This window comes from Stegodyphus dumicola, chromosome 2 (assembly GCF_044657685.1).
Source record: "Stegodyphus dumicola isolate Sdum_Otavi_A_Nest chromosome 2, ASM4465768v1".
In the NCBI taxonomy this organism is placed as follows: domain Eukaryota; kingdom Metazoa; phylum Arthropoda; class Arachnida; order Araneae; family Eresidae; genus Stegodyphus; species Stegodyphus dumicola.
Window position 1 is genome coordinate 57,023,012 of NC_140769.1, and position 12,455 is coordinate 57,035,466.

The following is a 12,455-nucleotide window of genomic DNA, read 5'->3' on the forward strand; positions in this document are numbered from 1 at the left end:
TCATATTACAACATGAGCTTTAGATTATTTTGCAGACTTGCAACAATTGCAGTGATGTCAGTTTTAAGCAAGGTGATATCCTCCTTTACTATGGAATCATTGTCTGTGAGCGATAGGGGCAGTGATGCTTAGCATTGTTCATATAAATAGTTTGTTCAAAGCTCTGATTTTATGGCATAAAACCTCTCCTGTGAATGAAGGAAGAGGTTTACTGCATAAAACGTCAAACGCTGGATCAAGTGAAAAAACATCATTATGGTATTAAACAGTTTTCTGTGCAACACATCATGGAGTTCGCGTTGAATTCTGTATTCTCAAATGTTTACAGAAATTAGTTCCTACAAACTCTAACATGTACTGGTTGCCAACATATTGGTTGCCTTTGCTGAATTAACACTGGTGACAAAGTTTACTATTCTGTACTCTGAATTAAAGTTGCTCTTCTCTAATCGGCCAGTAATTAATAAAGTTATCGTAATTTTGAACAGGGATTTATTTTACGGTTTTCCTATATATTTAGTAAAACTCGATCTTAATACAAGGAATCTTCACGTATATCTATCAAGATTTTGATGTCAATAAAAGAAATTTAGAAAATAATGAAAATTTTAATAATATTTTAAAAAGGTACATTTTTAGTCATAAAATTCTGCAGCCTAAACATAGGCAGAACAGAAATCAGTTATAGTCAAATAATTGTTTTCCTCTCATCTCCATCCAGCGATACTTCGGTATCCTTAAATGTGATTCAGTTGCTATAAAATTTTCAAAAATATTGTATTATTAATAGAAAGATATTTAGAAATCTATGTAAATTAATTTATTATAAGCTTTAATCGTGCTACAAATGCAAGCAGCTGAAACTTACGTTGCAGTAATTCGAGTGTTCATAATTTAAAAGCACTTGAAAATTTGTTAATTTTCTTTGATATGTAAAACTGTTGTCTAATTCCAAATTAAAAAGGATGTAAGTATTTGAGATAAAGTAATCTTTTTTAATATGTCACACAATAAATTACTAATGGTAGGCGAATGAAAAGGATATAAATAAGAACATGTATAAATAAAAAAAAATTAAAAAGAAAATAGAAAACTGACCTGCACAATCATCAGCAATGCCCACTTGTTCATAACCATCAGGACATATGCACATGAAAGTTCCAATAAGATTTTTGCAGGCAAATCGACAATTATTTGCTGTTGTCTGGCATTCGTCCAAATCTTTGAAAGTCATCAACATTAGATAAGAAAAGAAAATTATTTTAGTTGAGGTTGCCCATCCACAGAAGTAGAAACAATATAATAGATAATTGAGAAAAGCAAACCCCAAGACAAAAGTTAGAAGTAAAGATATAAATATTTTTCAGAGATTGATTCACCTTCGCAATGTCTTCCATCAGCGGCTAAGGTAAATCCATACGGGCAAATACATCGGAAACTACCATGAGTATTTTGACATCTGAAAGCGCATAAGGAACCCATCTGATCACATTCATTAACATCTGAAATATAGGAAAACCACTTATTTGAAAATTAAAAATCATACACAATTTTTTTTTAAGCTTAACCACGTAACTATAAAGTAAAATATAATTTTTTTTTTATATTGCATTGGTGCCAGGATTAAAAATTAAATTGTGTCATTGCTAAGAACGGCTAGTTGGTAGGTATAGATTTTGGCACACAATCTAAAAAGTTATTTGCGCCAGACATGTATCAAATATTTCCAAACACAAGTTTAATACCAGACTTTAAACGAAACACATTGAGGTGAAATGTATATAAAAATAAGAAGATTATAGATGTGAATATGAGGTACATACGTACAGTGTTAAAATGCAAAAGAATATTCTAAGACATGATTCTAAATAGTAAAAACCTAACTCTTGCAGGTAAAGAAACAAATTAGTATTGACCTCTTTTCCGATTATTTGGTCAAGAAGTAAGTCACAATTATTAAAATGCTTCATAAGAAGTCTGCTAAGATAAGAACACTGAGTTAAAAAGTGACACACTGATAAGAAAACATTACAATGGCAACACATAGGTTCACTTTCACCTTTTAAAAGACGATTATGGGTAACGCTACAGTGACCAATTCTAAGGCGAGTTAAAATCACATCCTCCCTCCGGTTTCTAGCAGCCTCCCAACACTCGACTTTATTCTTGATGCTTCGTAACTGGTTACTTACTTGAAGGTCCAAAGTTGCTGCCATTTATTTAAGATCATGTTCTTGATGGTCATGTCGGCATCTCTGACTGGAAGAAACCTAGCAGATAAATTCCACAGCAGATTTTGCAGTAACGTCTGCCAATTCGTTCCCCTTAATACCTATATATACCTATATATGGCCAGGGACCCAACGGTAAAGAATCCGATATCCATAATCAGATAAATGCAAATGCAGTCTTAAAATTTCAACAGTTAGAGAATTCCGGGATCAGAAAATGCCTGTAAAGCTTTAAGTGTACTATACGAGTCAGAGTAAATGATAAACTTTTTCCGATTTTGCTTTGATATATATAAAGGGGCACAGTAGACAGCAGTCAGCTCTGAAGTAAACACCGAGCAGGCCTCATGCAGCTGCAAGACTTCTTATAGTTTCCCATTACAAAAGATGCTCCAACATGAGTTGCTGCTTTTGAGCCATCAGTAAATATGGGACTGTAACCACTGTACCTATGTCTATGTTCAAGAAAAAGCCGTTTGTAGATGATGTCACTCTTATTACGTTTATTAAAATGATGGAAAATATCAAGCAGCTGGATTTGTGCATTTTCCCAACGTACGATATCAAAATACTTCACTGTCTGAGCATTCAAGTTAGTTAAAAAATATTCTTCAAGTAGTGGCCGAACACTTAATAGGAAAGGAGGCACCCAAGATGGTCGTGCTTCAAACAAGCGAACGAGCAAGTTATTGTTCAAAGTGGTGTTCCCAGGATGTCCTGGTTGGGAAAGAACTTTAAAATAAAGTTGAAAACACAACTCTTCACACCTTAAATGGAGATGGTTCAAATGAGTCAACATACAAACTCACACAGGAGACGTCCTAAATGCTCCAGAACATATCCGAAGAGCCTGGTGAGGAATAGAATGTAGTTTTGATAATACAGAAGGTTCTGCCGAGCCATAAACCACTGAATCATAATCTAATTTAGAGCGAATGAGCGATAAATACGCAGTAGCGATTCAAGATCTGCACCCCAAGAGGTGTTCGCCAAGACTTTGAGAAGATTAAGACATTTTTCTCAAATACAGGACATGTGGCACAAAAGACAGCTTTCGGTCAAAAACCACTCCTAAAAATTTCACTTCAGATGCCACTGGTACTGGTGAGCCTTCAAGGTAAAGCTCAGGCTCAGGATGGCGATTTAGTTTTCTACATGCAAGGATTATGTTAATTTTATTAACACTTAAATTTTGAGTTAAAATCCTTTCCTGTCAAATTCTTAACTTCAACTTACTATTTCCAGCTTGAAAGTAGTTTTAGAATCACTGTGAATACATAATGAGGAAGAGCGGCATTTAAACGCGAAGTTCTACTTTCTGAGTTAGACAGCACCAGAGTTTCTGATTTGCGCACGTCTGCCTTTTTGGCTACTCTCTCGCAAAGCTGTTATTACGCTCGGCCGTACAGACCCTTGATAGCTTCGCAGTCAGTTAGCATTAAGGGGCCAACTCGGTTAGAATCTTGATAGCTTCGGCTATATCTCTTTAGTTTAGATTAGTTTTAGTTTAATTCTTAGCCTCTTAAGTTCAAGCCCAAGTGTCGGCTTTTGTTGTACACTCCAAGACGGAGTTCTGTTAAATCTTATTTGAATAATAAAGGGTTAGTTAATAAACTTAAACGATTATTCGCTTATAAGTTCCTAAGATTCTTCACGTTCAATTGTAAATTAGCACTTACAAAGTGAGGAACACTACAGTGGCGCCCGAACTCAAAGGTATATGATGATTTCTCCCCCACCCAGGATTCGGCGATTGGGTCCCATGAACACCCCAGTCGCCATATAAAAGTATGGAGTATATAAGGTATTTCTCTTATATACTCCTAGCGTGTCTTCGGGATGTAGTGGTTCTGCACGCTGGGCCGGTATTTCAGAGGTCCGTGGTTCGGTTCCCGGCGAAGGCGTTTGCTCATTTTTCATCTTTCTTGCTTCCAAAAAATCCTAAAGTCTCTACATACAGAAGTGCATACAAACAGTCTTCTGTTTCGAAAAACTAATTACATGTTTCTTAGACAATGTCTGGATCCTGTTTAGAGCTATTTGCATTTGTCTCTCCACATTAATATCTCATATCTGCACCCTGATAACTGATTTGCAAGTGATCAGCATACAATGAACCTGAAATTGCAGGTGGAAGTTCCTTTAAAACAGAATTTATTTTCAAGCTGAACAAAGTAACGTTTAAAACGCACCCTTGAGGCACACCCTCTTCCTGTTCGAAATTGTCTGACAAAACAGAGCCAATCTTTATTTGAAAGGTCCTAGACCTCAAAAAATTTTGAATGAATATTGGTAAGTTGCCGCGCAAGCCACTGGTATCAACATCCGTAAAATACCGTACCAACATGTCTTGTCGTAAGCCTTCTCAATGTCAAAGAAAACTGATACGAGGTGGTTTCTCTTGACGAAGGCTTTACGGATGCAAGATTCCGGAAGAAACATATTATCAGTTGTCATTCTACTTTCACAGGCACCACTTTGATATGGGGAAAATTTGTTGTTTCTTTCCAAGTAATAGAATAGTTGACGGTTTACCATTTTTTCCAGTACTTTGCACATGCAACTCGTAAGAGCGATGGGCCGATAGTTAGAAGGATTCTTCGGGTCTTTCCTAGGTTTAGCTATGGGAATGACTAAAGCTTTCTTCCATGCGCTGGGAAAGGTATGCTCCATCCACACTCGATTGTAAAGAGTGAGAAGGGAAGCCAAGGACTTACAGGAGAGACGTAAGTACGTAAGGACTTACAGGGCAGTGTAAGTATCCAGCCTTAATACTTTTATCAGGCAACTTGATGCTTTGTATGAATCAACTGACCTTTTCTGCGCATTTTGATTCGCCTGGCAGCACACACATTCTGGTTAGACATCTTAGTGACTATTTCCTCTTCTGAAACCAAAAGTATGTAGATCTCTGAGATAACACCTCGAGAAAAATTGAGTGTTTTATGAGCTGACACATTAATATCGATTTGCCCAAGTTTCTTCAATCCAAGAAGTGTTACAGATTGAGCAGAAGAAACAGTTTGAACTAGAAGATCTACAGAGCGCAGCCGTTTGATATTCTTTGGCTCTCCGATGCAAGATTGAGCATATTTTTGAATTAAAAATGGAGACAGCTTTTGGAGATCGCCTATAGAGTTGTTAATGTCCAGAAACTTGGTAGACTTGCTGAATTTACATCAAGACTGGCATTTTTATTTGTTTTGACTTTTTTAAAGGCATAATTGTGTTCATTTAAAGCATGTAAATTTGTTTGAGCCATAATTGAAAGAAATAAAAATTTGGGTCCGACCGCCCCACCCACCACGGAAGCCCATCGAGGGAACACAGATTCCTGTGTTAGGGCTAGCCAGACCTATACGCAAACTGAAGCCCCACAGTCGGTTTTCCTCGAAAGTAGGTACTCCCGAGAGCTTATCCCCAAAGGGCAAGTGACCTTATTATCCTGACACAAGGACTAGTGACCAGCCGACTGATACACGTGAGAAAGATAAGGTGCCACCCGTTTAGCTGAAGCAGAGGCCAAAGCAGTGTGTTGGGGACAGTACCTCGCCCTTTAATTAGCAGAACCCACCTTTTCAGCGGCACGGGTCTTCACGCACGGCAAACACGTGGGCTGTTTTCTCGCCACTCGAAAACTAGAGACAAGGGCTGTTCCACTCTCTCATGACGAACCCCAACCTCCGAGGAGGAAAACCACAAGGAAGAATGGAAGGAAAAAAGCTTCAGCTCAGAAGAGAGGAGACGATAAAGAGGAAAGATCACTGGGGCACCAGGATCGTGATACCCGTCTCACCAAGAAGATGATTCCCTGAAGGGCTAGGGTACCTCGGGATTGCCACACCCGTACTCACAAAAGTAAGCCGCTGAGGGGTGCTATGAACGAATGGAGTTTTATATCAAAATTAGCGACGATCCATTTCATTCAATTGAAGTAATCCTTTGTACACATTGCATTTTCTCGCTATGATTTCGACTGTCCCTTAATAATTTGCTAAAGTCCTAATACAGTGTTTGTATAGCCCCGTACGATTAATAAAAACTTTATCAGCAACCATTGTCAGCAACAATGACGTTATTTTTTAATCAAAAAACTGTCTAAGAGATACTTAAATGAAATGAAAGTAAAGATTTTTAAATAGCATTTCTTCTGTCAATACTCCGATACGATGTATTTTGGGAGCTCCGGAATTTATGATTAGTTACTTATAATTAAAAATGTTGTGATAACTAAAAAATAAGCATTTTACTGAAGCCGTATAACTCAAAAAATTTTGTATGCTTTTGGTTTATATTTTCCATGCTTAGTCCACAGAAAGATAAAAAAAATACTAAAGGGACAAAAGTATCTCTGTCACTGAAATAAAATTATACTCTCTAATCAACATAACAACAAAGTACATGAAGTTCCCGTTCCTCAAATGTCAGTGATTATGTGATCTCTTTAGGAGTAGTGATTCAGTGACGCTCAATTGCGACGTGATGGATTATAAAATGCATATAATTAATTAATTAATATAGTTTTAAAAGAGAGTGGCGGGTTGGTTCTATAGTCAGTAAATAATTCAATATATTTTAAAAACTGATCGATGTTTCAAAAGAAAGGAAAAAAAAAAAAAAAAAAAAGAACGGCGAATTTGGTTAGAGATTTGAGAATGCACTTCATTAAAAAATTATTTTTCGATTTATATGATGGTACAAAGATTGAAATCATGCACAGATTATCTACTAAAGCAACTGATAAATAATATGGAACAAGAATTGGCAACGCACAAGCAAATCTGCAAGATTACAATTTTGAGGATAAAACAGAATCTACTTCAAAATTGAGCGAGTGGAAAAGAAACATTTGCCTCCAAGAGAACAACAAATAGAAATTTTAAAACAGAGGTTTTCAATCGGGGGGGGGGGCGGCGGAATTCAGCCCTGGTGAAAATTTCATGGGAGAGGGAAATCCGTCAGCATTTTTATTTAGCTGTTAAGTATTTAGTTTTAATTCATGAATATAATAAACTACTTCTATTCAAGTTTTGGTAGCTATGAAAATTTCCATTTCTGTTGTTTAATTTATAAAACACATTAAAAATAAAAGTATATAAATATTTTTCGAGTTTTAGAAAAGGAGGAATGATTTTCAAGCGACGGCGAAACGGGTGCGTGGGAGGGGGGCAAAACAGGTTGAGAACCACTGCTTTAGAATGTTCATACTAAATGAAGCCCTTCTTTCTTCGTCTTGCCATTTCTTTTCTTAGTTAAAAAATGTCTACATCGAATTTTGATATAATCTTTACGAAATACTGCATTGTCATCGTAAATACATACAGGGTGTCTCAAAAGGTTGTTGCCAAACTTAACATGTTGGTCTGTCATACCATGACAAACAAGAATTACATAGGAACTTGTGTTCGAAAATGTGAACGGCGACCGCTAGAGGGCAATGTTCGCAAGCGTAGAAGGGAAAGAAAAGGAAGGATGTCGAAAGAGGTGTTAATAAGACTTTTTGTAAAGAACAACACAGTTAAATCATAAAAGTTGTTCAAAATTCCTTCCATGGACCACAATGCATGTTTCACGCCGTCGACGCATGGATTCACGAACTCGATCAAAATAGGCAGGTGTGTCACGAACACGTATCGCCCAACCCACGATTCTGCCGACGAGATCCATACCAGATGTTTCGATCGTCTCGTACACTATGGAGTTCATCTATCCCCACGGGTAAAAATTCAAGGGAGCCAGGTCGGGGGATTGCGGTGGCCATGCGACTGGTCTACCTCTGCCAATCCAACGATCAGGATATGACCTATCGAGATATTCCCGTTCAGTGCCGCTAAAATGTGCAGGAGCTCTATCATGCTGAAACCAGATGTTTCGGCGTGTAGCTGCTGGAACGTCAAGCCTGAAATCTGGCAACACTCTTTCCATAAAATGTCACACAAGATATCCATAAAGAACTATGTTAATAAACCGATTAATCCTTCTCCTGCAACGTCCTCGCCTCAAATGTTAGCATTTCCCACTCTGCCATAAGCTTGCGAACCTCTAGCAGTGGGTGGCCGCATTTTCGGACGCAAGTTCCCATGTAAATCTTGTTTGTCATGATATGACTGGCCATCATATTACGTTGGGCAACGACCTTTTGAACACCCTGTATATATCTAAATTTTAAAGCAATCGGTTCGGTATATTGGGGGTGAAAAACTGATTTTCAAGCTTTAACTCAACAAATAAAATTTTGGACTGTTTGAAATTGGGTTATACTAAGCTACTTTAAAAAGGCCTTTCGAGGCCAATGCCAGCCCTCGGCTTGGGATCATAAATTGTATCGTCATCGTACAGCATTCATTTTCTCCACGTCAATTGGGACTTTGTTTCAATTCATTCATATGCGTGCTTTTCGTAAAGCTAAACAGAAATGAAGCTCAGAAAAAAAATTAAGCCACTCGACCTTTTTTTCCGTAGCAGTTGTTCCCATGGTTACGAATCAAACAGGGACGCAGAAAATAACCTGAAATTCCTATTTTAAGGTAACAGACTACAGTTGAAGAACTAAAATTATACAACAAATAATTATTGGTTCGAAATATTTCTCCTTGGTTTTCAATAAATAGAACGCGATTAATAAGTTCAGATATCTGAATTAGAAATAATTTTTAAAAAGGTGTTTGCTTTTCGTGGTTAATTTTTATTCTCTAAAAACTTTAATATCGATGGCAGCCCATTCTTCTTCTTTGATCTTTTCTCTTCAAACATTTCTTTGTAGCAATTGTTTATCATTCAGCGAACAGTAAGGCTACGTACAACATTGGGATCATTTTCCGTAATATGCTTAGATAAGATTTCAACCCTTGTAGTAATTTTTGATAATTGTTAACCTGTTAATTCTTATACAAGCACTTTAACGCAGTCTCGTTCTTCACAAGCTCATTATTTATCTATGCTAATAAATGTTTCATTATCTTGTTCATTAGTATTCGATTTGATGCACTAATGAACTAGATTCTATTAGAACTACATTCTACTAGAATTAGAAGAAGGAAAGTAGAAAAATACATCAAAATTAATTCGGATTACTATCAGAAGTATTTTTTAACACCTATTTTTAAACAAGATATTCTATCTCTTTATCCAAACAATCTTCACCGTGTGAAGTTCCATCAGGATAAGGCTCTAAGACATACCTCTAAATTTACTGCTCAATTTTTTGAAAAAATGAGAAATGAAATAGAAATTGAAGATATTGTTTTTTAAATGCATCCCACCCAAGTCCCGGATGTGTCTCCTGTGAATTACTGTGCATTTGGACTTTTAAAACAAGCTCTTTATAAGCGGCATTCCAAAACACCGCATGAACTCTGGAAGACTGTGAAGGAGAATTGGAATAAAATAAACCCTGATGTTGTTTAAGTAAAGGACTTTTATCCTGGAAATCAAGACGTAATATGATATTTCAACAAAAGGGCTATCAGATTGAGCATATTCGAAAATACAATTCTAAGGATTTATATAAAATTTATATAAAAATTTTTGCAAAATCGTTACAAAAATGTGTGGACATCCTCTGTAGCTGTACTAAAAGATAACCATAGTAATAAATCAACTTGAAGAATAATTTCAATTTGAAAAATTCGGGTGATTTTTAATGCAGTTTAATTTTTAACGTAAAATGATGTAAATAAAAAAATATCAAAATGTTGTTAAAATGTATAATTAGCAGTTAAATAAAATTACAGTGAGAAAGGAACAGACCAACAATAACCATCAGTCTGTTCCAACAGAGTTTTGCATGTGTATTTAGGTTTTATTTTGTGATGAAATGCAGTTAGTAAGGAGAAGAGCTAGACAATCTACAGAAAATACGCAAAAAATAAATGCCATTAGAAATTCGTGTCACTAATTATAATAGGATTATGTTAATAAAACGTATCGTCTAATTACATTAAGAAGTGCGTTTTGTTTAAAATTGCTCATTTTGTTACACTGATAATCAACATACTGTAACAATTTACAGGGACTGACAAGTCTCCTTTCTTTTAATATTTTCGCAAATAATAATAATAATAATAATAATAATAATAATAATAATGATAATATTAAGGATAAACTACACTAATTTTTATACACAGTAATACGAGATTAATGCAAAGTTGAAATCATAATGATTATCTCATACCTTCACAGGTTTGCCTGGGGCCAGCAATGAAGCCGTCTCTGCATTCGCATTTGAACCCGCCTATTACATTGGTGCACGTGCCATTTCCGCATGCACCTGGAGTTTCTCGGCATTCATCCACGTCTGAAAATAATAATTTTAGTAATAGTAAGGAAAGTAAGTTTGGTTCATTTGCGTTCACAGTTGAATTATGTCACTTTTGGTGTTATTTGCATACAGAGTTGAATTATGTCACAAGATTTCATCAGTTTGTCGGCGCTTCTAAATTTATTTAATAATTTTCGATTGAAACTCAGCTGAAAGCTCCAACAGTTTCATTGAAGAAAGGACATACATTAAGTGACGCTAGTGAAAAGTGACTATTTTAAATTTCGCAACAAAAATTTAGCTTTTGCTATTCCTCTTCATCTACCGTTAGATGGCAGCACTAACGATTATGCTTTCCTCAGAATTCAAATACAGATACCTAATTTTTCGGAGGTTCTAATGCCGCAAAACCCAGCAAAAAGGCCAAAGAAAATTCAGCATTTATTAACAACCGCAGTACAATTATGCTAACATTGTGTATGGTAAAATTACTTTTCATTTTTACCTGAAAAACAATTCAATAGGAGCAGACATTTTTGGCGCCCGCTGCAATCTTCGCCGGTCTTAAATTCTATAGCGTAGTGCCTCCCTTAAATTTTAATAATTTTGTTATCCCCAAATTTGCAGCCTGTTTTTTCACGAAATTCTAAAAATTTTATGGCCCCTAAATTATTTCACCTGGTGCGACGCCATCGTTGCACCGCCTTGAATGGGAGCAAAAAAAATGCATTTTTAATGTGAACATTGAGCCTCATCCCCCTTTTAATAGCATATCATTATATGACGCTCACTATAATGATCGCTTAATTACAACTACTGGTGAAAAAACGACCTATATTATGACAATGCTATAAAGAAAATAATAAATGAATTTTCTTTATAGCAATTATGTGTTACACGTATCCTTCTTTTTTTTTTTTCCCTGAATGTGAGGGAATTCTATAAGGAACTTTTAATGTTTTTTATACATTTTCTCAAAAATATACTGATAAGCAATCCTATTCCGAAATTCAAACTAAAATTTTGAACTATTACAACTTTTGCTGGATGTCTCGAATATTAGGGAAAGTTCATTTCCGAAGTTGTTTAAAATAGTCTTCCGTTGCCTATCGATGCCCAAAACCACATTTTTAAGTGCATTACTAGATAAAAAAATCAGTATATGTGCAAATAAATACGTTAATACAACTGTGATTAGACTGGTGCACAACCACGGATTTTCTAGTAAATTATTGATTTTTTTAGTGAATTCCAGCGCTAGATTCTAGTAAATTCCAGTTCTAGTAAATTCTAGGATTTTCTAGCAAATTCAAGCGCTTTTTAGTAAATTGTGAAGTAATTCCACATAGGAAGCCTGATGTGAAAGTTATGAAAAGCTCACAAAAAGTGCAACACTACCCAGTTAAATGGTAATTTTGAACTAAAAACAAAGTGTCGAAAATTTTTCCAGAATATTATTTTTTTACCAATGCAATTTCAACTAAAAATGTTTAACATAATGTTATATTATACACTATATAAGTACTTGTGTTGCAGTTTCATTCCTGCTAGACATTTACGGGAAATGAAACTAAAGCCCCGATCGAGAAATTGTTAATAAAAGTCCGAGACCGTACAGTTCTACGAATTTTGCCTTTTTTCTCCAGAAACAAAATTACTGCTCTAATAGTCAAAATTTGATGTGAACCTAATTCCTTAAAAGTTAATAAACAGTCAGAAACTGAAACATCAGACAATGAAATAAATTATAAAAATAATTTTGCATTCAATTTTTGCTATTCTTTCTCAATCGACTACCTTTGATACGGACATATTCCAGAAGAGAATTTCTGAAAATGGAAAGGTTATTTAAGTAATATTAGAAATTATTTAAATTATATGTTTTATATAAGTTGCTATTTTTACTTATATAAGTTGCTTTGTAAAGACTTGAACATCTATACTACAATTTCATCAATTTTTAT

General features: G+C 35.4%; 2 protein-coding genes across 3 annotated transcripts in view; one reads left to right on the forward strand and one right to left on the reverse strand.

The window, feature by feature from the left end:
• Gmppb (GDP-mannose pyrophosphorylase B) overlaps positions 1-12,455 on the forward strand; it is a 121,220-nt gene that overhangs the window by 103,152 nt on the left and 5,613 nt on the right. The gene's annotated exons all lie outside the window — the stretch shown is intronic.
• LOC118189594 (fibrillin-1-like) overlaps positions 1-12,455 on the reverse strand; it is a 791,047-nt gene that overhangs the window by 40,557 nt on the left and 738,035 nt on the right. For both annotated transcript variants that reach the window (XM_085810675.1, XM_085810674.1), the window contains exons 53-55: positions 10,405-10,527; positions 1,380-1,502; positions 1,099-1,221 (exon numbers count right to left, since the gene is read on the reverse strand). In XM_085810675.1, coding sequence (XP_085666801.1) covers positions 1,099-1,221; positions 1,380-1,502; positions 10,405-10,527 — 369 coding nt within the window. The remainder of the gene's footprint in view (positions 1-1,098; positions 1,222-1,379; positions 1,503-10,404; positions 10,528-12,455) is intronic.